The sequence below is a fragment of the Theobroma umbraticum genome, unplaced genomic scaffold (genome assembly GCF_002168275.2).
Source record: "Theobroma umbraticum cultivar Fairchild unplaced genomic scaffold, ASM216827v3 scaffold_147.0, whole genome shotgun sequence".
Taxonomy (NCBI): domain Eukaryota; kingdom Viridiplantae; phylum Streptophyta; class Magnoliopsida; order Malvales; family Malvaceae; genus Theobroma; species Theobroma umbraticum.
Window position 1 is genome coordinate 8705862 of NW_018397259.1, and position 22956 is coordinate 8728817.

Sequence of the window (22956 nt, forward strand, 5' to 3'; positions counted from 1 at the left end):
CCTTTTGAAACGCTTGACTTATATTGAAGAAAAGCACAAATGCCTTAACTTTTACGTAGGGGTGAAGTTGAAAACGTTTATGTTTATTAATAGTGAATTAGAAAAAATCGAAAAAAGAAATTAAAGTGAAAAGGAAAAATAATAATAATGGTGGCTCGCGAGTTCCTGGTTCGCCACGAGGACTCGACTTTCGCCGTCGATTACGACACCGACGACGGTTTCGAAGTCTCTCTTCTCTCTCTCAACCTGCAAAAGTTTTTCTTTATATTTTTGTTTTCCTTTCATTTCACTCGCTAGAACTTTCCTTTTTTGGAAATTTTCAGGTGTTTCAGTTTCAGCTCTTCTCTCTCACTTCAATCCCTCCCGATGAGCAAAAGGTCAAACAACTCTCTCTTTTGCTCACTTTCTAATGAAAGTTGTTTTTGATGATTGATTTTTGACGGTGCAGATCGTCGGGGAAGATGATGATCGAATCGTATCAGACAATTCTGATCTGGCCGCCGTTTCGGAGAAGATCCGATTGGTGTCGATCGCCTCGGAGAAGGAGAAGGAACCGGAGAAACAGGAAGAAACGACTAGTAGTGGTGGCGCCGGTGCCGGGAACTTCCATGCTGGAAGCTCCGTGATGTCCGATGAGGAATTGGCGCGAATGTTACAGGTTTTGCTTCTGGATATTGAATCAATCAAATGCATTGTTTCTCAACTATGAATTGTTTTAAAAATTTATAATTTTTCTGAATTTTTTTCTTGTTAATGTTAGGCAGAGGAAGAAGCGCTTTTGCTTCAACACTATGCAGCAGGTCAAAATAGCGGGCTATTTGAAGAGAAAATTCGGCCTTATATTAGCCAAGTTCTCATGGTACTTTCATTTATTTCTTTTTTCTATATATGTGAAAATTTGGATTATTAATATGGTTATTGGTTCATTTGGTTTTTGAGAACATGTAGGAAAAATCTAATTATTAGTGTATTACATTTTAATGCGCCACAGGCAGTTCATAGACTTTTGGGAAAAGAAAAAAGAAAGAAATTGTTAGGAAATGTAGGAAAATGTAATAGAATGATATTTTGATCATGGGCTTTTTTTTTTAACTTGTTAGACTACAATGGAAGTAAAAAGATTGAACTTCTTAATGTTAAACTTTCGCTGCAAGAATAAGAGGATAAATGACTTTACAGAATATTATGAGAATGGGTAGATGGGATATGTTTGCTATTTTCCTCTACTATTGATCAATTATAGATGGTTAGTACTTAGTAGCGCAACTTTGATATTTGGTCTATTGATGTAGTATGAGGATCCTGTACGCAAGGAAGCAGCTCGAAAGACAGTTCCTGTAGATAATCTTGAGGAGAAAGCATTGGTTTCTTTGGCCAAGGTGAGCGCTCTGAACTTATGGAATCTGGAAGAAACTATGCAATGTAGAAAATGTTAGGGAGTGCCTCTGCCCTAAAATTTATCCTGGTATCAACCAAATATCAAGGATCAATGATCCCATATCATTTCCCATTAGGACATATTTGAGGGCCCTTTAGTGTGTACAATCTTGCTGTCTGTCAGTGCTGGTATATTTCAAGCACTTGAAGAAAAGGATGCCTTTGATTGCGATTTATTTGAGATTGCTTTTACTTTTTTTTTCTTCGTGTCTTCTTTTTAGGGGAAACAAAATTTGATATGTGACTTTATCTTAATTAATGCTCAATGAGGGTGTTTCTTTTTAAATTGACATTGCATTTTGTTATGTATGAGATTAAGAATCATCATATCTCTAGATTTTATTTTGCAATGACATCATGCTAATTGATGATTTTGCTAAATATGCTTTAGGAGGGGAACCTTAAACCGTCAAAAATCGAACAAGATCATGCTTTCCTGCTCCAGCTGCTTTTCTGGTTCAAAAGATCCTTCAGGTTTTTCAGTTATTTTACTTTAAACAGTTCTGTACTTTCTCATAAACTCAACAGATCTAACATTTTACTTCTATAACTTTTGTGGTGTTCATTTCAGTAAGTTCTTGAGTCAGTTTCCATGGATGGAGCAAATAAGATTAGGGCTGACCTTTAGCTTTGCATTTTGCTTAGACTTTATATGGTGGATAATGTGTAATATATCCTATTATGAATAAAGCTTATAGGAAAGGTAGTTATTTGGTTGCCATGCAAAGAAGGCAGAATGATGCTTGTTATTCCAAATTGACAGAAATTGTGTTCTCTATTTTTATACATCGCTGATCCTTCAATTGATCTTGCAGTTGGGTTAATGCACCTCCTTGTGATGGTTGTGGCAATGAAACCACAGGTCAAGGAATGGGCAGCGCACTCGCTTCAGAAATTCAGTATGGAGCAAGTAGAGTTGAACTTTATCGGTCCGTGTATAAAGCAGCTTTGTTATAATTTTTTATCTTTTTTGATTCATAATGGTCAATTTGGAACCTCTTGTTTAGTTTAATCTATGTTTCCATTTAGTGCTTCCTTGAAGCCTGCTAGATAGATGGTCAAGGTCCTTCCATAATGCTCTGGCAACTGAAGTAATTTATACTTTCAAATATCATCTGAAAGATTTGAATTCAGCATCCTGTGTTACAGTTTGCTTGTAACACCTGCTTGCATGAGGGTTTGACATTATAGATAATGATATTTTTTTCTAACATTTTGCCAGCTTCAAGTCCTTTCTCTGCTTTATTCACTGAAGTCTTAGTTAAATGAGATCTTGAAACATCATATGAAAGGAATTAAGTAGGTTGATATGTATTGGTTGGCTCCTTATAGTCTCCTTTGTTGTATTCACAGTCATAACTTAGGTTTTTTTTTTATCTATATTTGGGGGAAGGGGGATTAGAACCCTACTCTTCTTGAGAGGGTGATTATGAGCCAACCAATGAGCCAAATGCTCGGGTGCTCAAGATCATAACTTGGTTTCTGATTATTGTTTGTTAAAAAGCGAAGTTTTTTTTTGGACAACTGCAGTTGCAATTCTTGTTCAAGAGTTACTCGGTTCCCACGCTACAATGATCCACTGAAAGTATGAACCCATACTAGTTTGATATGATATGATTTTTTTATGGGCTGAGAAGTCTTTGTTTCACAAATCTTTCTCCTTTTTACATTTGCAGCTTGTAGAAACAAGGAAGGGGCGTTGTGGAGAGTGGGCCAATTGCTTTACATTGTATTGTCGTGCTTTTGGCTATGAATCTCGTCTGGTTAGTCATTGATGGATGCAATTCAGTCTCCAATCCAATTTTCTAACACACAATTCTTTCTTTTGCTGAAAAGAGTGGTTAAATTAATATAAGATAACAATGAAAAACAGTGTCACCTAGTCTACCGATGATGCATTTTGATGTATCTTCGGCATATACATAGCTGGAATTGTTTTGATCTGAAGCTCTGGATGACAGGATAATTGTAATATCTACTAAATAAAAGGGAAAAAAATTCAGTGAGAGAGGAATAAAAAGATTTAGAAACTCAGGGAAGTTAAAACTTTAATTTTGTTTTTAATAGGTGGGGAGGGGGGATTTGAACTCTGTTCTTTTGGCAAGGGAATCATGCACCAACTAATGAGTCAAATGCTTGGGTGCAAGTTAAAACTTTAATTTGAAATGATGAGAATGTTTTAGCTGGATGATCTAGATTCTATTTGTACTTGAAGAAATAGGTCAAACAAAGAACATGTTCAAGATACCTTTAAAGAATTTGGAAATGTCATATATGTTTTAATATAATATTTGGATGCCTTTGTTGTTGTAAATGGAATCCATCTTTAGCTTTTTAAGTTATGAATGGCTCCTTTGCTTATAATTGTGATCATTGAAGCTATTGGTTCTGCAATACATGGACTATGGAATCAATATTTCTGGTTGCATGGCATGAAACTGGATTGTATACTTCAGCTATGTCTTTCCACCAGATAACATTAGAACAAATGCGTTTGCAGATGTTACACAAAAAACATGCAGATTAAGTTAAGGGCTGGCAACTTTGTGAGCAGCAGCACATTCATTCATAGTTGTATGCATGTGATTAGCTCTAACTGGTTAATGATTAGATTCCTTGGGATTTTTGATAATTTGCTTTGTGGAGATCTGGTTGCTTGAGATGATGATCTTTCTGTATACCAATTGTTTATTTCCAGGTCCTGGATTTTACAGACCATGTTTGGACAGAGTGTTATTCAGAAGTTCTGGGAAGGTAAAAAGAACTCAAAATTTGTGCTTTTAATCATCTCTTGGAAGGTATGCCAACACTCTAATGAACAGGCTAAACTATATATGGTTATGTCACCAACCAGTTCTGCATTTTTTGCACAGATGGATGCATCTTGATCCTTGTGAAGCAATATATGACCAGCCACTATTATATGAAAAAGGGTATCTCTGAGTTGAATATTATCCATTTTTCAGAACAATTTCTTTTATTTTGGTTTTTGATACTAGACATTGTTTATTTGTTAAATGCTTCCTTTATTACAGGTGGGATAAGAAATTAAATTATGTAATTGCTATTGCAAAAGATGGAGTTCATGATGTCACTAAACGTTACACAAGGAAGTGGCATGAGGTAATTTTAAAATTGTAACTGTGATCATGAGAGCTTTTATTCCCTTCAATCCTTTTTTCTTTCTCATGCTTAGAATGATAATTTTTACCTTATTATGAAGAACCATTCTTCATCTTTTTCATCCTCACCATTGTTTTTCCAGGTTTTGTCTCGACGAACCATTATCACAGAGTCCTCTCTGGTATCTGTTCTCACTTCAATGACTAGAGAATGCCGAAGAAACTATACATCTGAAATTCTTTCTGTGCTTGAAGAACGTGACAAGATTGAAAGGGAAACAATTGAGAGAGATTTACATTCTACTGATGATGCTTCAATCTTGTTACCTGGGAGGCAAAGTGGGGATAACCAATGGCGCATTGCAAGATCAGAATATGGGACTGATTCTCTCAGTTTGTCTTCTTGTCCAGTTCGTATATGCAGAGATGAGCATGTAACAAGAATCTATAATGCATTTGGTGCTATCCTTCGTAAGTTTGTTGAGGATTCTTTAATTGTATCCAAAGGTGTTGAAGTTCTCAAGATTTTAAGAACAACTATTGTAGATCTCAAGAAATTACCTTATAAAAAAAGGAGAGCTTCTTTAAAGTCAAACTCAATTGTTGGAACGTCTTTGGTGCATCATTTGCTGCCCTCTTTTAGTGAATTGCTCAATGCTCTTTCCCTAAAGAGTGAACTGGATACTAATGGCAGTGTCAGTGTATGCTTAGCTGGTGACCCTGTTCAAACTGCTTTAGCATTGCCTGTTGCTTTGCATGCTTTGGATGAATTGATCAGTGATCTTAGCAAATGTGACAACTTTAGTAAAGATTCTCTATCCTTTCCTCTTCTGAGATTGAACAGAATATGTTCTGGAGCAGTCCATGCAAGTGGTGAGGAGCTTCCTTTTGGGATCGTAAGTACTAACAGCCTCATTTTTTATATCTAACACTGGAGTATGAAGTGTCTGTATGTGGTATAGAAAATATCTTTAAATTTCTACCCTTGAAAAATTTCAGGCCACAGCAGCATTTGATGGAACTCGCATGTCTAAATGGGAGGAACCTAATGGCGCTAGAGGTATTATGAACAAAGAGAATACTTGCTTTTGTCTGCTTATTACTCAATCATATCAAACCCTGATGGAAGAAAATATACTGTGAGATTATTTTTTTTTTGACTTGAGGTTTGAATACTTAATGTACAAGCCTTCTTCATTCCTTCTGCCCTCCTAAGTAGAAGACTTGGTTCTGCATGATGTTGAATTGGGAAATGTATTGACATTTACTGGATAGTTTAATCTGTTACTGCAGCTGATATGTTTTTATTTAAAAACCAACTATCTCTCTTACTATCAAATGTCATCTTGTAGGTTCTTGGATCATGTACAAATTATCAGCCAACATGCAGGAACTTGTTGCATATGAGTTAATGTCAGCCAATGATGCTCCAGAAAGAGATCCAATGGATTGGTATGATTTGCTTTTATGTCTGTAAGCGTGACCTTTGATGCTATATAAGATAGAACTTAGATGGTGTTTTCTATCTGCTCATAATCTGAACGATGGTTTTTACCATTTTAATGGTCAATTGGAGTTAATAGTCTACCAGGGGGAAAACATATTTATGCATTAATCTCACTTAGCATTCAAATTTTTTATCTTTACAGGGTAGTGGAGGGAAGTAATGACAGAGGATCTAGCTGGCGAGTTTTGGATAAACAAACTTCTCAGGTGTTCAATAAACGTTTTCAACGCAAAACATATAAGATACGACCAACAGGATTCTCATCAAATGTTTTCAGGTGAACTATGTTTGTTCATAGTTTGTTTCCGATGCAATTTAAGTTCACCCATCTTGAAACCTTTGTTTACTGATATCATGGATGACAGATTTCGATTTTTGGCGGTAAGAGGCATTCAATCAACCTCTCGGCTGCAAGTAGGTAGCATTGACCTCTATGCTAGGGAAAGTTAATGTTCTGAAAACTTCTGAAGGTTATCATTGCAAGTGAAAATATTTGTTTTAGCGTATATTCATGGCTTCCCTATCTCCTCCAACCAGAAATCGCTTGGTGAAGAATATTTGTTGTTGTGCTGATAAATATTTGATGATTCAAATACTGTGTACTATAATTTTGTCAATGTCGATGTTGCCATAAATAACTGCTAGATCAAAGGAAAACCCACATGAAATAAGCTTATCTTTTATCTATCAATGTCACTATCTACTAGTCTTTGCAAAGCCAGCTAGAGGATGCCTTTGCGTGTTTCAATACTGAATTTCTTCTTCCTTTTCTTATCAAAGACCAGAGGAACAAAGATTAGAAAGAAAACTGCCTGGTCTATCACCAGTCAAAGGAATTCTAATCCATCACAGCCTGATCTATGTCCCAACATGTACAATTCCAAAAGATCCTTATGTAAACAAACAATCTGATGCACTTGGAAAAGCTGAAATAACAATTGGATGTAACATCTGATGATGCAGTTGCAAAAATTGAACATTTTTTTCACAAGTCAGGTAAAACAGAATCCTCTATTTTTGGTCATCAAAGCATTTAAGATGGTAAAGTTTATCAAAATTTGAAAAAAAAAAAGGAAGAAAAACCAAATGAGAAGATAAAACAATGTTATAGTGACCCGAGGCTTATGGTTCATCCATCTTTCTTGTTTTTCCTTCGACTCCCTATCAGGGTCAATGCTCCTCAATCTTCTTCAAACCCTTCATGTCTGTTGTTTCCACCCTGCATTACAAACAGATATCACAGTGAATATATACAATGTAACCCCGGATTGTCTGGTTACTGCAATAATGAGAGGAAATGTAAAGGCCATATGCATCTAGTATGGCAGTTTTACTATTCCCTAAGATATTTTATTGCTGGTTAACGGTAGTTTATCTTCAATGGACAACATATTGTACTGGGGGAGGTAGAAAATTATACTCCTTTTAGGACTACAAGTTGCCATGATGAGATGAAAAGTGGTAAATATAAATTATTGTTTCTTTGCGCAGGAAATGCATAGAAATCTGTAATAGAAGTAAACAAATAACCTTTGACACGGCATCCACTAATGACAAACTTATTTCCATAGGGTAATTCAACATTTATGTAAAGCCTTCTCTCCGGCCACAAATTACTCGTGTAATGCTGAAGGTAAACATATGTCACTCATGCAATAGAACTAGATGACAACAATATGAAGGTCTGTGAAGATTAGAACCCAACACCGAACTTATTGGAAACCCAAAAAACAGAACACCCAACATCAGAACAATGAAGCAAACAAATTCTAAAGAAGGTAGATGTCCTTTGCTCTAGAGTAATCTACAAATCATAGTTAACATATGGACAAACAAATAATAATGATAATAACAGAAGCTAGTCGCTAATAAGCCAAAGGGACAGGACAAACTGTAACAAATTATACTCACCCTATGCTCTGCTTTGCTAGATCAATTGTTTTACGTAACATGAACAAGCTCTTGGTTCAAGTAGTTTAGTATTTTGGAATTTGATACACTCTTTTTCCTTACTAATAAGCATCATAGTACTTTAAAAATCAGTTCACAAGTAACCAAAGCATAAGATCATTACTTGAACAATAATGTATAAATGATAATCATAGCTGTGGTATATAAAAATGATGGAACTAGAATATTCAGGTTTTTAGGTACAGGGACACATCAGGCTGTATTGAAATTGTAGCAAATGACATATCATAATGTAGAGAACTAGGAACAAGAATTACTAAAAACTTACGTTGATCCATATAAGGCAATCTTCTGAACTTTTGTGATTTCAGAACCGGACTGATTGTCTTCAATAAATATTGTCAAGCTGGTAAACATAATAAAGCAAAATTAACACTAATTTACTCAATGTTATGATAAAGACTAATAGTAGCACATAAGGCATTAATTATAAACATACCTACGGACATTCTGAAACTTGACATACTTCAAGACTACTGGTTTTCCCTGCAAAAATAGTGAATGTTATAAGATTTATCAGTTCACAATGATTTCTTAAAATACCTTATTACAGTTTCCCAACAATGGGAAGACAGCTAAAGAAGAGCTACCTTTAGATTATCTGGGGATAAGACAGCAGTGTCACTTGGAGGGAAGTCATTGACATTACTGCAATAAGCACAATGAAATGCCAACAGTGAACTAACGAGTGCTTAAAATCAATAAACCAATTGAGAGAATGTAATAATTCCTTTATTATTACCTGAATCCCATGTGTTCCTTGTTTGAAAAAAGCTTCACTGTCTTTGGACCTGAAAAGACAAAATCAACAACCTCAAAGGTGATTCTAGTAGGGCACAATTTGAAACAGGCATTCATCAACAGGATGAATCAATAGGACTTAGCTTCAATGTGATTGAATTCCAGCTGAGATGCATAATTATACACATTATGACAGATACATATAGGCAGTATTAATAAAAATTGTAAACATATACAAAAATTTACCTTCCTCTTCAGACCCCCTGATGACAATGGAATGTAGTTTAATGACTTGAGTGAAGGGGATATAAATCAGAAGTTGTTCATCTGCATCACTCTCTAGATTCAAGCCTTCATCTTCTCTATAACCCTAGTTCATGAGCATAGGATTAACTATTTCACAACTATACAATTCCCAGACGTCCACAAAAGCAACTTAAGTTTGGCAGGATAAATTATAAAAGCATAACCTTGACATTGGTCAATGAAGTAACCCCTAAAAACCCAATGTTTGAAAAGAATAACTTCCATTACAACATTGATTTTTCCACACATGAAAGTAAGCTTGTCACCATAAATTATTCAATAACAAATGACAATCAGCTATGATTAGTGGAAAAAAGAAGGCAGAGAAACACGAATAGAGAATAGCTTGAAGAGAGTTACCTGCTTAAGAGCATTGGCCAGAGAGTGATTGGAGTTTTGATTAAGGCATTCAACTCCAGACCAATCAATAAAGTCCAAGAGATCAACCTAATCATCAAAAAAAATTCCCAATCAAGTTAACAAATTTTAAAGAACCCTCCTTTCAATTACCCTCAAAAAGCTGTGTTGATTTTTTTTTTAAAAAAATAGAGCGAATCTTTCCAATTGCCCAAAAAAATAATAATAGGAAAATAACAAAAACGCATCTTTTCAAGTAAAAAAAAATCCAAAAGATACCCAGTTGCCAGATTCCTTGTTTTCCCACCAAGTTTCTCTAGTTTTCTGAGAAACCAAACAAAAGGGTATCCAGAAAGGAAGAAACTTTGAAGTTTGGAAGACTCACTTGGTTTCTTTGAATCGCAGTGGCTGATTCGGTAGCAGACATGGTTTAAATCGCTAATGAGATTGCTGAGATAAAATTTTGTTCTGAGAAGGAAAAAGAAGGTTCAGAAAGAGAATAATTGGGGAAAAAGAGACCAAAGAATAAAAGAACGACGGAAATATTAAGACGTGGGACAAAAGAATTTTACACTGCCGCTGGTATGGTGAATCCTGGGAAAAGACGAAACTAGAACTCGAGAAGGATCTCAAACGTTGCCGTTTAAGTACAAAGACATGTTTTTGGTCGGATTACAGAAGTACACAAGGCTTAAACCAAGTTGGGTCATGATTTCAGATATCAATTAGTAGAAAAATATTCAAGAGAGTGTTTTTTGAGAGAGGAAAAAGAAAGCAAAAGAAGAAAGAAGCCTCCTTTTTTAGATTTATTTGCAATTGAAGAGATCCAATCCAAATTCCCAAACCCCAGTGGCCCAAAACCTCCATTAAACAAACAAAACATATTTTACCGAAAAAGAAAGAGAATCCACCAACCAATAATATCATCTAACCAAGGGACCAACCAAACCTCAGAAGTCCCTTTTCCTGTCCTTGCATCTTGAACCCAGAGTTCACCTAACACAAATAGAACAAACACAGATCAAACCAAAGCAAAAACCACCCACGAGCCACAGCCCTCCATCAAATCCAAACCCCACAAAAGCTAGATAGGGGAGGAAAAAGATTAAAGCATCCGAAAACACTCCAAACTCCAAAAGCCCCATTTTGCTCTTCTCCTCCCGTTCACCAGAAACCAATGGCCTCCTTATCCCTCCAACTCTCCTCCCTGCACCACACCTCTACCAACCCTCTTATCCTACGCAGCACCCCTCTCAACCTACGCGCCCCAACCCAGAAACCATTCTCCATCAGGGCCCAATCCGCCCCAGTCCTTTCCCAAGATGATCTCAAAAAACTAGCAGCGGACAAAGCAGTGGAGTCAGTCAAGTCGGGCATGATCCTAGGCCTAGGAACAGGCTCAACAGCTGCTTTTGTAGTTGACAAACTAGGCCAACTTCTCTCAACAGGTGAACTTTCTGACATCATAGGAATCCCAACCTCGAAAAGAACACAAGAACAAGCTGCATCACTTAACATCCCTTTAACTACCCTGGACAAGCATCCCCACATTGACCTTGCTATTGATGGTGCTGATGAAGTCGATCCTAACCTTGACTTAGTTAAAGGCCGAGGAGGTGCACTTCTACGTGAAAAAATGGTTGAGGCAGCGTCATCTTCTTTCATTGTAGTAGCTGATGATAGTAAGCTTGTCTCAGGGCTTGGAGGGAGTGGCTTAGCTATGCCTGTTGAAGTGGTGCAGTTTTGTTGGAAATATAATTTAGTTAGGCTTGAAGGGTTGTTTAAAGATTTGGGTTGTGAAGCAAAGTTGAGGTTAGTAGGGGATGGTAGTGAAAAGCCTTATGTAACTGATAATGGGAATTATATTGTGGATTTGTATTTTAAGAATCCAATCAAAGATGGATTTGGAGCTGGGAAAGAGATTTCTTCCTTGGAAGGTGTAGTGGAACATGGGTTGTTTTTAGGGATGGCTACTTCTGTTATTATTGCTGGGAAGACCGGCGTGGAGATTATGACTAAGTGATAAGAAAGGTGTGAGAGACAGAGGTGAGGTGGAATTTTTATTTTTGTCGCTTATTGTTCCATGTTTGAGGGGTTTTCAATTTGTGTGGGGGGGTAATTTGTTGCAAGATTTTTGGATTTTGATGTTGTGTAGAGTAATTGTAGAATGTGGAATAATTGCGGATTTTGGAAATGAAATTGAAGATCCTTGCAATGGTTTATTTTAGTTTCCATGTTAGCTTGTGGTTGTTTCTCAATTTCCTGTTTTTATTATGGTTTTTTTTTTGTTTGATTTTTGAGGGAATTTGTAGGGTAATTTGTTGCCGAAGTTTGGATTTTGATAATGTACAGCCTAACGGTAGAATGTGGAAAATTGGCATTTGGTAATGACCTGAATTGCTTGATTCTTGTATAGTTATACAGATTTTGGAATGGCCGACTTATTTCATATCAAATTTGGTTTTTTGTTTCTGAACTTCTTATGAATTAAAGTGATGAAACATTTAACTTCTAAGCAGCCATAGGAATCCAAGAGCATATAACAGGACATCTTCAGAGAGAATCTGTTACCATTGTGCTTTAGATTTGTTGGTAGTGTCTGCCTTTGCATTAATCATCTAAATAAAGATTAGTAGAATTGAAGACACGGTGAATCCTAAAATTAAGAAGCCTGACTTGGTAGTCCTAAATATTGTTTGAATGGTTTTGAGGCTGTAATAGGTTCTTTGGTATCTGCTGTTGTGTGGCAACTGTGGCCACCATCTCATCTTTTTTGACTTTTGGTTAACTCTGTTTTCGATAAATCTTACTTTAGTTAGTTCGCTGAGGACAGTGAACGACCAAGGTAAAGGCATTTTGATAAGGCTGAATTCCCTAAGAGTGGCCTTAGTAGCCATGCGGTACTATAAACTCAAGATACCATATGTCTTAGAACAGTGAAAGATAAGGGGTGCATCAGATAAGCAACTGGTGCCGGTCCTATGAGAGTAAGGATAGTTGGTTATTATTGATGAAATATGGAGCTAACAGAAATGGGGTACTTGAAAGGGAAAGGTGGAATGTTTTGCTAGACAAACACCTACATCCTTGTATATCTTATATGTCATTTTTCATCTCTTTTCTTTATCAAGAAATGTTGGAAGATGGATGAATAGAGATAGAAGAATACACCAGGCTCAAACAAAGACACCAAGACCGCCTATATATTTATAAGTTGAGTGTCTCCTTCAAACAGTAAAATGTAAATTACTCTTTCATATGGCTTGTCCCAACTGGATTCTAGAGTATTCATGGTGGTACATTAACTGAACCACTTTACTTAAAAGATGCAGGGTTTTTATGCACTTTTATACAGCTAGATGATCTGTTCATCCTTGTGAGCATCTTGTATTAATGTCCCGGTGAGTTGAGTGTAGTCTGAACTCAGAATAAGTTGAAAGATGTGAACTACGATGTTTCAGAAAGACCTTTTACGATGCTTCAAAGTTTAAATAACTATTGTTGTCATCCCTTAAGTTGAAGCTTCCTCTTGGTTTGACTGGAAAACTTCAGGAGTATTGATATTTGTTTCATGTTCATTGTCAATAAATGTCAGGTGAAATTTGATGTGCAATCTAGCATCTAATCAAACTTCTCTGAGAACTGGGGATATTAGAATAAGAGCTACAACCTTGATTAACTTTCTGTATATTTGTCGACAATGCTTTTCAAAAAAACATATAATTTGTCCAAGATGCTTACTAACTGGCTAGAATTGATAAGTTTTTATTTTTATGCCTACAACCACTTTAGTTAAGGTGTTGACATATAGTTTATTGACTTATGAATGCAAGGATTTGGTTTTCAAAGATGGCTGTGGAATAAAAGAATATATCAGTATCTAATGGAATGAGACAATTTGAAATTTAGATGGCAATGGAATTTAGTTTCCCCTTCTCCAGTTACCGGGGTATAGTTTAGTTTAAAGTTAAGATTACTCAACAGGGATCACATTATATAAGTATGTAGCGGGTCTTTTCTGTTTCTTCCCTCCTCTAACGCCTCCCCCTACTCCCAACACCATCCCCCACCATCCCCAACCACCCTGCCGCTCCTCTCTCTCTTTTATCTCTCCCCCTTTCTTTTGGCAAGGGCGAGGCAACTTTCTCACTATCACACCATTTTCTTTTGAATGGACATCTATTAATGTTGATTATTAGTCATTTATGAGAACCCAGCTCATGTCAGTTTGTTAGCTCAGCAAATTTGCATCATAAATTTTAATCATGGTGCAGCCTTAGCTTATGCTTTTGTTGTTCTTAGCTTGAATTCCAATAGAGAAATAAGAATGATAACAAAAAGAGAAAGGGTTGGGACTAGGGATGGGGCGGCCAGGACAGGTTTTGATTAGGGACAGAACAATTTGGTGCATAAGACAAAAAAGTTTTATGACAAATAACCAAACAAAAGGGGTATATTATATACTAAAAAATAACGATTATAGAGTTCTCTACACAACAATCATCCCTCACAATGCCGTACTTCTGTTTTCAACTTATTTATACAGACTGAAAACAGCATATAAGAATAAGACAGAATAATAATCAAATCAACAATGCATCAAATATCTAAGTATAATGGACTCTCGTATGATAACACTAAATGCTGGTGAGCTGAGGGTCTGATTTATTTTCACATATCCTACTTCCAAAGAACCATAGCCATGGACATCATCAAAACAGCCACCCAGTGAAGCTTCCCTGGCAGGAATGTGTAAGCTGAAAAACAAGATACAGAGCAAGAAGGATCAGAGTTTGAAATAGAACCGATGTCATTCATTTGTTTTTAGTCAAAATTGCTATATGAATGAGAAGCTTTAAGTCAATTTTGTACAATTGTTAGGCATTTACAACACAAGTAGTCTTTAGTAGAAAAAAGCAGCTAAAGTTTGAAACGGTTAAGAGGTTGAAAACAGATCCTGGATTTGACTTATTTTGTCAAGCAATGGTTTGCAGTACACGAAATCAGAAATCTTCATTCACCAGGCTAAATTTTTGTTTGGTTTTTCGAGTAATCAAGGGATGGAGGCGGAAAACTATGTTGTTAATATCAAATTTTCTTAACTTTTTCGATATATTTGAAAGGTCGTGCCCTGAATGAAAGAGTCAGTGTAACATAAGTTAACCAATAAGGGTGTGTGTGCCTTGATCCTTAATAAGAGAGTTTGCAGTCAATTCACCTTTTCCACCATCTGGTGTTGATGTTTGATCTGCAACTGTAATCCCAAGGCGGGAGCAATCGGATCCAAGTGTACCTTTGAAACCCAAAAACCATGAGTTTAATCAGTTTCTATAAATTTTTTGCTCTTGAACTTTTATAATGTTTCACCAAAGATTTGATGTTTGAGTTCTTACATTGACTGTAGCAGGGGAAGTATGTTTTGTTGAGAAGATTGAAGTAGCCAGGTCTGCATTCACATACGTGCTTGTATGTTGCTGTTTTGTTGCATGTGCCTTCTCCACAGTAAGTCCAGTAGCAAGCTATTAAATTAACCAAAAATAACAAAGATCAGAGAACTGGTAGTAAGAAGCTGAAAACTATGGCAGATTTGAGTAAATGATAGTCGAGAGGCTGTCAAGCTGATTACGATCAAAGAAAGATGAATTGTGAGGAACTTCTTTCTCAGGTACTGGAGGAGGAGCTGGCTGGCAGGAGTAATCAAGAGTGCCTGCAGGTATCAGAAGCTTGCTTAATTAGTGATCACTTTCTAAATTGAATCTGCAATGGCTAGAAGAAACAGATGAAGAGGAAAATCTTACAGTTTGGAATCACGCATGGTAGAAACCTAACATCATCACTGTCGTTGTTGTCTCTAGTTCTCTTCCAACCAGCATCACACTCACATATGTAGTTCAAAGGGTAGCTTATGTCTGCTTTGCATGTTCCTTTTCCACACTCAACTTCTTCACACACCCTATCTGTTTTTCGACAAACCAAATTATACCAATTAGTATATCAGATGCTATACTTTTCATTGAAAACTTCATTTCCATCTATACAAGATTGACAAGGAGAGGAGATGGGGATGTACCATAGAAAGGAGCCAGGGCAGGCGATAAGTCACTATCTCCTTTAGCAGCTATAGGAAACAAAACCAGAAGCAAAGCTGCAAAAGCAAAAATTTTGTAGGATGCCATTTTCTGCAAGGAGAGAAAGGCAGATCGTACTTCCAACAGGAGAAAGTGAAGCTAGTGTCTTGTTAAAGGGATACTTATATAAGTTAAAAAAGATTGAAAATTTCTTTGCTACCAAACATATATTGAAAAAAAATAAAATAAGAAAGACTTCAAATTGTGACATTATTAAAGAATTCTTCATATGGTAAAATCAAAGGAACTATTATTTTTACTTAGTAGAAGCTTCTGCAGCCTTGAAGATCAATTCAATATGCTTAAAACACTACCCATTTTCTTCTGTTTGAATATTGATTATATTCTTTTAATAAATGTTAGTTTTGAATAGGTCTTTCCATTCAATCTTATTGGGTTTTTTTACTTATAAATAATATGTGTGATACCATGATGTATATGATCAAGTCATATGCAGGCCCTATTATATCTTTGTACTGTTGCTTTTGTTAGTTTCTTCAAGGTAATTTCCCCTTGAATTAGCATGTCATTTTACACATGTATTTTGGCATAGCTTATACTTGATGGAGGGGATTGCTGTGCATCCAAATGTCAACAGAGATTGCGGTCTCGGTTGGCATTTACAGAATACAAGTTAGAAGCATCCAACCCTCTCAACTTCACAATCAACATGAAGTCCTCTCCCCCTGTCTCTGTCTCCGTCCCTCCTCCTTACAAGAAAAAGTTTAAAGAGAGTCTGGATATGCCAAGAAAAAGTTTAACAACATGAAAGACAAAGAATGGTTCATGGTTTGTTCTTCAATTCTGTGAGGATGAAACACAGATAGGTTACTGATATTAGTCATTAGCCAGCATGTCTCCATCTTCTTTTTCCCTTTCTTTGTCTGGGGTCATATGATTCTGATCATCAAAATGTTATTCATCTGAATTTACAGAAAGGGACAGAGCCTGAGTAAGTTTCCAGGTTGCCACCATCCAGAAACTCAAGACTCTAACGCAAACAATTTTTTCAAAGCTGAAGTTCCAGAAGTGCTCCTTCTGCCTAATCCTCTTAAGCTTAGAAAGTCAAAATTTCATCACTGGTGGGCCTTAAACTTAAATATAACAACAATAATCACAAGACAAGTGTGACAATTAGAATAAGAAAATGTCAAGGGTCGGTTTTGGAGATGATGCTTAAGTTTGCTTGTCATGCCACGTTTACAAGTTATATTTCATTTCATAAGCATGAGAAATGGCAAATGAATATCTTTGTTCTTTCATCAACAAAGCTTAAATAACAAGCCCTTTCCTCCATTCCATGCACTCCAACCATTTAATTAGCTTTCTTTTACCCTTTCTATTTCTTTCTTAAAAAGATTAGGTGAAGACTTATGATTTCAAGCCAAGAGTTTAGAGTTTATTTTATATTTTTTGGGTACATAGTCAAAAACTTAAAAGAGTATAATATACAGCCTGAAACGTATACAGCTTTGCTAGCTTTGGATTTGAACATTTTTTAATTTATTCTATTGATTTGGAAGAGTTAAAATTTGGGTTGAATTAAGATTGTCAAATTTTTCTTTGCAATGTGTTTTTCTTGTATATACAACTTGAAGTCAGGGTATGCCACCACATTACAAGTTAATTTTCTTGTAAGTTATGTAATTGCAAAGAAGAGGTCAGGGAAAAACTATATATATAAATATTATATTAGGGGAGAAAACAACATTCAATTCAAAGTCAAAACAATTAGTATAAATTAGAAAAATCCCAAGAAGGGTATGGTGTTGTACTTGTTCCTGGTGAGAGGCTTGGCCTTTTCCAACTCCAATAGCTTAATGCTTTCATACTGAGAGAACCAATCAAGGTGTTACCAAGGTCCTTTGAAGTAATGATATAATGCAGAAACAAAAAAATAAAGGGTGTAGTATTAGTCTAGAATCTTTCGATGGTAACGGGAATTAATAGATATTTGAATAGATATATTTTGAAATGAAATAGAGTAGTTATTAGATGAAAATAAAATAAAATAATTATTAGGTAGTTTGATTCATGAAATGGAATAAGATAAAGAATTGTTATTATAATTTATTTTAATATTTGATTAATAAAAATAATTTTAAAATAATCAATAATAAAATGATAAAATTATTTTTTATTATAATAGAATTTATTTTTATCAAAACCAAAAATACCCTTTATTATAATTTAATAAAATTTATGTAAAGGACAAAATTACTCATTACTATAATTTAATAATATTTTTATTTTTTAATCTTTTAATTTCTATTTTTATTAAAATTTTAAAACATTAATAATTTAATAATTTATTATTAAATCATTAATATAATTTTTATTTATTCTCTATTTGTAGTTTTTATTTTTAATCTTTTAGTTTCTATTTTCATTAAAAATTTAAATATTAATAATTTATTATTAAATTATTAATATAAAATTTATTTTAATTTCTTTCTATTTTTTCTTTTTTTTTTCTCATTTTCTTCTTTTCTTTGCTTTTTCTCGTGCTCGTCGCTAGCCATCGGAGGCAAAATCAGTGACTTTAGAGCGGCCAATGCCAGATCGGCACTCCAACATCGTCGTGGTTTCTTCGATGGCCCATGATGGAGACCTAGGTAATGACACTGATAGAGGACAATTGTGGCTGTGGAGGAGAACAGCTTCAAGCTTGCTTAGAAAGGGAAAGGGTGAAAGGTAGACCTAGACGAAACAGTAGAAAAAGGAACATGATGAAAAAAACATTTTATAGGATTAAGGTTGTAATTATTTTTAATAAATAGAGATATTTTTATTTAAAAAAATTTTAGATTACAGTAAAGTTTTTATAAATTAATATTTAATAAATAAATAATTTTAATTAAATAATATTTTTTACTGATCTCGACTTAAGATTGACATAATAAATTAATAATTCATTAAATTTATAAGGTAATGCATTTTAAAAAAATATAAAAATTTTATTTAGTATATAAATTAATAAATTTTTTGTACATTAAAATATATATACATAACTCAATTAGGAGGTATTTATAATATTATTTGTTTCCTTTTAAAATTAATGTCTCCTTAAATTCTATCTCTAACTTTTTTTAATGTATTAAGAAGCTCTATTCTCATATTTTAAGAGAAAATTATGTAATGTGATCTGCACGAGATTGGTTTCAATACAAAATTATCATCTTCAATTTTATCTCTTTTGTCATTTCTCACGACGTTATTAATAATTTATTCATCTCAAATAATAATAATTCGTAATTTAATAATTAAGTAATATTCATATAATCATTATACACAATACATGTTTTAAATTCAATATTTAAAAAATAAAGAACATCATGAAATATTAATTTTTTATAAATTAAAATATTAATTAATAAATTATTAATTTATCGATTAAATAATATTTTAATTAATAAATAAATTTTCTCAATCTAAAAATATTAATTTAGAGAAGTTTTATTATATTCCATTAGCCATGGAAAGGACTAATAACAAGAGAAGTGGGAATGACTAAGCTTGTTTATTGGGATTATGCAAGAATAAGGTAACATATAGTTAGTTCTACATTAATAGTTTGTTGTTTTACAAAAACCAACATTGAGAAATATAACGGAAAACTAATCATTAAACAAACATCTTCTGAGTTTGAAAGTGATGCATTAGATATTTTTTGACTTTTTTTGATATCATACTCAATCAAATTTATTTTATTAAAATCTGAAATATAACATGAACGATTTTATTATTAATAATTATTTATGAAAAAATTAAATCATTTTTTATTTTAATTTTTTATGTACACTTAATGTCTTCGGATATCAATAAATTAATAAGAAAATCATTATCGTGACACAATAACACTTTTTTCAAATAATATATTCATTGATAATATAATACAAAAGATACTAATACCCTAATGCTACAAAATATGTTCTACAAACCTTATTTTTTTTTCAGCTAGTTTGAAACCTATTTGTAATCATTTTTTTATTTAAAATCATTGTAAAAGATTTTATTACTATTTTTTTGTTTAATGGCTTTATAAATGCTAATGCTTTTGATATACTTTTTTTCAATTTGTACTGATTTTGATTCGTTAATTGATTTATATATTTTTAAAAAAAACGTAATTGAAAAACTCTAATTCAAAACAATGATTTGAAATCATAAAAAATAAAAAAATATAAATAGTTAAATTAAAATGAAAACACTCATTGATTAGAGTATAATCCTTATCCAAAGAGTAAAATTCCAACGCCTTTTTATAAAGAAAAAAATAATATGAAGACAAAAAAATCTCATTAAAAAATGAAATTAACTTTAAATTCAAATCTAATTATAAAAAAAAATGAAAATGACCTATTAGAAAATGAAATTAACTTTAAATTGAACACTAATTATAAAAAAAAAAAATTGAAGATGATCCATTAGAAAATGAAATTTACGTTAAATTCAACCCTAATTATAAAATAAAAATGTGAAGGTGATTGACATCCTAGACTTCGTTAATCCTAGATTCATATCAGCTAATAAATCTGAAGGAAAGAAGAAGTTGATCAAATTGAGAACATGGATATCTTTCAAAAAAAAATTGAGAACATGGAAAAGGCAAAAGCAATCCCACAAACAACATGGTAGAAGAATTTGATCAATGTACAACCACGATTTGTTGAAGGCTGAATGGTAACATAGGGACCTGTTTTTGCCTTTTCCATGTTCTCAATTCTTCTCTTCCTTCAGCTGTTGGTATTAACTAAGTATTCTGCTTCATCTCTTTGGCTTTGCCCCACAGTACCACATAAAATCCACACACACTCAGTGCTCCTCCTAGGATGCTTCCTAAGTGTAGCTTTTCATCCAATATCAGAGTTTCTAGGATGGCAACAAATACAAGCCCCTAAGGATTGAAAATAGGTGCATATAGGGGAAGAGACCATCATGGTAGAGCCTATGATTCCCTCAAAAGCGCTTAGTTTCCATTGACTCCAATTTCCTTCTGTACAAAACCCCTTTGTAAAATGTGTAGAACATTGCTCCCGCGCCTATTCCTATTAATGCCTCCAACACCTTTGCCGACGGTTCCTAGCCCCAGTAATTATCTTCTTATGCCTTTCAAGAACAAACATGTCTGATGTATCCTATCCTAACCATCATCTGTGCACCAAATGCAGCCTTGGAGCATTATATTTTAGTACCCCTCAAGCTTGCACTAGACAAAGACAAAGAAATGATAATAAGCATCAAGGAAAAAATAGGTAGCAGATGGACCAAAAACTTTTACAAAGAGCAGGTTACTAGTGGAAACATAAGGCATAAGAAGGCAATACATAAGCAAAAATGCCAAGCAGAATGCAGTTAGAAAACCAAAAACTTTGATGGTCTGTTTAGGTATTGAGGAGTTGAGGGAGTGTATTCGGGTTAGGTCTGTCGTCAAAATCGTGAGAATGAACATAAAATATATGGAAAAAAAGGTTGGTCTTGCTGGTGGGTGGTAGGAGCCTTGTGTGTGAGCCATCTCCTGTTAACAGTTTGGTTTTCCTTGAAGTTCCGATTGTTTAAATCACAAATGCACGCACATGTAGAATTCCATAAGGCCTTGGGCTTCAGCCTACACTGGATTTTAAGCAGATGGAGACGTAGTAGAGGCTGCATTGGTTTGACTCTGATCATCATCAATCCAACATCTTGACTGGACCAGTTGGCCAAGCTCATTTAGGCATGAAATAAAGATATAGATAGAACCCCAAATTGATATTCTGGCCTGTTCTTGTGTCATGAACTTAGCCCCAGAAGTTCACGACAATGTTTGAGGGCTGGGTCAGGTTGCCATAAACTCATGTACAAGCCCACTTCATTGATACTCAGCTTCACATTTTGTCACGTTACCATGTATGAGTTTAGAAGTCATAAATTGTAACGATCCAGATCCGAACATCTATTATTTTAATAATTTTTTGAATCTAATCACATGATTTAAATTTTTATATAAATATTAATAATTATATTTATATTTGATATAAGATAAAGTACAGCATAAACTATAAACAAATACCTCGTACAATTATTGAAAAATTTACGATTACCTAAACGTACTAAAATGTTGAGTGCACAACCCACATTGATCACAAAATTATTAAGACAAGAAGTAGCACATGCAAAAACTCTGCCAAGACAAGCTTTCAAGCAAGAAATTGACCAAATTTTGATCCCAAAGAAAACTTAGATCATCCAAGGGAAATATTCAACCATATGTAGGGTTTCCAACTTATATCCCACTGGAGCAGAGCAGAGTGTAGACCCGGAATACACCCATCAATTATTTTGAAATAATTTGACATCATCGCTTAACTTCACCATCCCTCAAATGGGATATAATAATAGTAACGTAAGATTGATTCAGTAAATTTGTTCGTTCAATATAAGAAATTTTGAATGTGGGTATTGATAATCCTTTGTTTACATTATCCAAAACAAGTAAAAAAAACTGTACATTTACATCATAACTGGAGAGATGAAGCAATCTATCTATACTTATTCTGATATAGAAGAAAGAAAAGGGCACTAAACATGAGGCTACTGTGTATGGCATCTGCACTCTGCAGCATGTGAAAATTTCCCCCGCCCTTTCACCCATGGGCCTTTTGGTAGCCCCTTCATCCCTTTCCCTCCGTAAATGATTGGTCCCAGTCTCTGCATGTTTTCACGTGTCCTGCCATCCCCATTGCCGTTAATTACACCATCATCACCATCAGCCACTGCATAGGATTCTAAGGACCCAAGAAAATAATACATACTCATTTATAAAGTATCCTTTTCCAACCCCCGCTTGTTGGTTGTTTCCCTCACTCTCATGCCTGGAGAGTGGATACCACTTTCTTTACATCTTCTTCTTCCTTTCTTATATTTTCCTTCTTCAAATCATGTGTTTATTCGATTGGAATGTTAAATGTTTGAATAAAAGATTAGTGATATAGAGATATGTTGTCGTGTTGATTTGATAATTATGAAATATATGTCGAAATGTTCGATAAACTGTTACATAATAAGAAAAAATAAGTTATAGAGTCATATTTCTTTTTTAACATGTCTTGACGTATAGAAAGTAAAAAATATTTCTAATGTGATTTTTTTGGGTCATTAACATATCAAATAAATTTTATTAATTTTGCAATAAATACTAATATAGTGTCTAAGTTTTATATTTAGGTATTAGTGATATATTGATTTCTTAATCCAAAATTTCAGCAACTTAAACTTTAATTGTGCATCTATGACTTGCCCTCTGATTGGACAGTGACTTCACTTCCCCACCAAAAGGGTGTGGTGGGCTATCTTTTCTCTTCCACGACAGGACAAAATCCTTGATAAATGAGAGAGAGAAGGAGGA

General features: G+C 34.2%; 5 protein-coding genes across 5 annotated transcripts in view; 3 read left to right on the plus strand and 2 right to left on the minus strand.

Annotated features, from left to right (window-relative positions):
• Window positions 1-51: 51 nt before the first annotated feature.
• Window positions 52-6753, plus strand: PNG1 (peptide-N-glycanase 1). Its single transcript, XM_021425921.1, has 17 exons — window positions 52-225; window positions 324-377; window positions 449-658; window positions 761-859; window positions 1293-1379; window positions 1829-1911; window positions 2253-2366; window positions 2968-3022; window positions 3114-3200; window positions 4136-4191; window positions 4311-4370; window positions 4473-4560; window positions 4703-5455; window positions 5559-5619; window positions 5912-6011; window positions 6209-6343; window positions 6432-6753. The coding sequence occupies exons 1-17, from the start codon at window positions 148-150 to the stop codon at window positions 6514-6516; spliced, it is 2205 nt and encodes a 734-aa protein (XP_021281596.1). The 5' UTR covers window positions 52-147; the 3' UTR covers window positions 6517-6753.
• A 310-nt stretch (window positions 6754-7063) lies between these two features.
• On the minus strand, window positions 7064-10334 carry LOC110414629 (PITH domain protein (DUF1000)). The gene is made up of 9 exons (XM_021425924.2): window positions 10014-10334; window positions 9827-9909; window positions 9445-9531; window positions 9025-9148; window positions 8780-8828; window positions 8628-8685; window positions 8477-8523; window positions 8306-8383; window positions 7064-7285 (listed from the first exon to the last, which is right to left on the minus strand). The coding sequence occupies exons 2-9, from the start codon at window positions 9866-9868 to the stop codon at window positions 7237-7239; spliced, it is 534 nt and encodes a 177-aa protein (XP_021281599.1). The 5' UTR covers window positions 9869-9909; window positions 10014-10334; the 3' UTR covers window positions 7064-7236.
• A 28-nt stretch (window positions 10335-10362) lies between these two features.
• EMB3119 (Ribose 5-phosphate isomerase, type A protein) lies at window positions 10363-11673 on the plus strand. The gene has a single exon (XM_021425922.2). The coding sequence runs from the start codon at window positions 10619-10621 to the stop codon at window positions 11462-11464; it is 846 nt and encodes a 281-aa protein (XP_021281597.1). The 5' UTR covers window positions 10363-10618; the 3' UTR covers window positions 11465-11673.
• Window positions 11674-13881: 2208 nt separating this feature from the next.
• LOC110415616 (uncharacterized) lies at window positions 13882-15710 on the minus strand. Its single transcript, XM_021427318.2, has 6 exons — window positions 15512-15710; window positions 15240-15398; window positions 15068-15148; window positions 14835-14960; window positions 14660-14734; window positions 13882-14198 (listed from the first exon to the last, which is right to left on the minus strand). Exons 1-6 carry the CDS (start codon window positions 15615-15617, stop codon window positions 14122-14124), a joined length of 624 nt encoding a protein of 207 aa, XP_021282993.1. The 5' UTR covers window positions 15618-15710; the 3' UTR covers window positions 13882-14121.
• Window positions 15711-18187: 2477 nt separating this feature from the next.
• Window positions 18188-22956, plus strand: part of LOC110415641 (uncharacterized) — a 7282-nt gene continuing 2513 nt past the window's right edge. The window contains exon 1 of the mRNA XM_021427340.2: window positions 18188-18256. Within this exon, the coding sequence (XP_021283015.1) occupies window positions 18188-18256 (69 nt within the window). The remainder of the gene's footprint in view (window positions 18257-22956) is intronic.

Bases quoted from the DNA above. Each gene is read 5' to 3' on its own strand.
- PNG1 (XM_021425921.1), top strand. From the start codon at position 148: ATGGTGGCTCGCGAGTTCCTGGTTCGCCACGAGGACTCGACTTTCGCC. The intron at 1,380-1,828 runs GTGAGCGCTCTG...AATATGCTTTAG, and splicing joins CATTGGTTTCTTTGGCCAAG to GAGGGGAACCTTAAACCGTC. The intron at 1,912-2,252 runs GTTTTTCAGTTA...TTGATCTTGCAG, and splicing joins TGGTTCAAAAGATCCTTCAG to TTGGGTTAATGCACCTCCTT.
- LOC110415616 (XM_021427318.2), bottom strand. From the start codon at position 15,617: ATGGCATCCTACAAAATTTTTGCTTTTGCAGCTTTGCTTCTGGTTTTG. The intron at 15,149-15,239 runs GTAAGATTTTCC...TGATACCTGCAG, and splicing joins ACCATGCGTGATTCCAAACT to GCACTCTTGATTACTCCTGC. The intron at 14,199-14,659 runs GTGAATTGACTG...CTTGTTTTTCAG, and splicing joins AACACCAGATGGTGGAAAAG to CTTACACATTCCTGCCAGGG.
- LOC110414629 (XM_021425924.2), bottom strand. From the start codon at position 9,868: ATGTCTGCTACCGAATCAGCCACTGCGATTCAAAGAAACCAA. The intron at 9,149-9,444 runs GTAACTCTCTTC...CTCATGAACTAG, and splicing joins TGGCCAATGCTCTTAAGCAG to GGTTATAGAGAAGATGAAGG. The intron at 8,829-9,024 runs GTAAATTTTTGT...TTGTCTTTTCAG, and splicing joins CAGGGGGTCTGAAGAGGAAG to GTCCAAAGACAGTGAAGCTT.
- EMB3119 (XM_021425922.2), top strand. From the start codon at position 10,619: ATGGCCTCCTTATCCCTCCAACTCTCCTCCCTGCACCACACCTCTACC.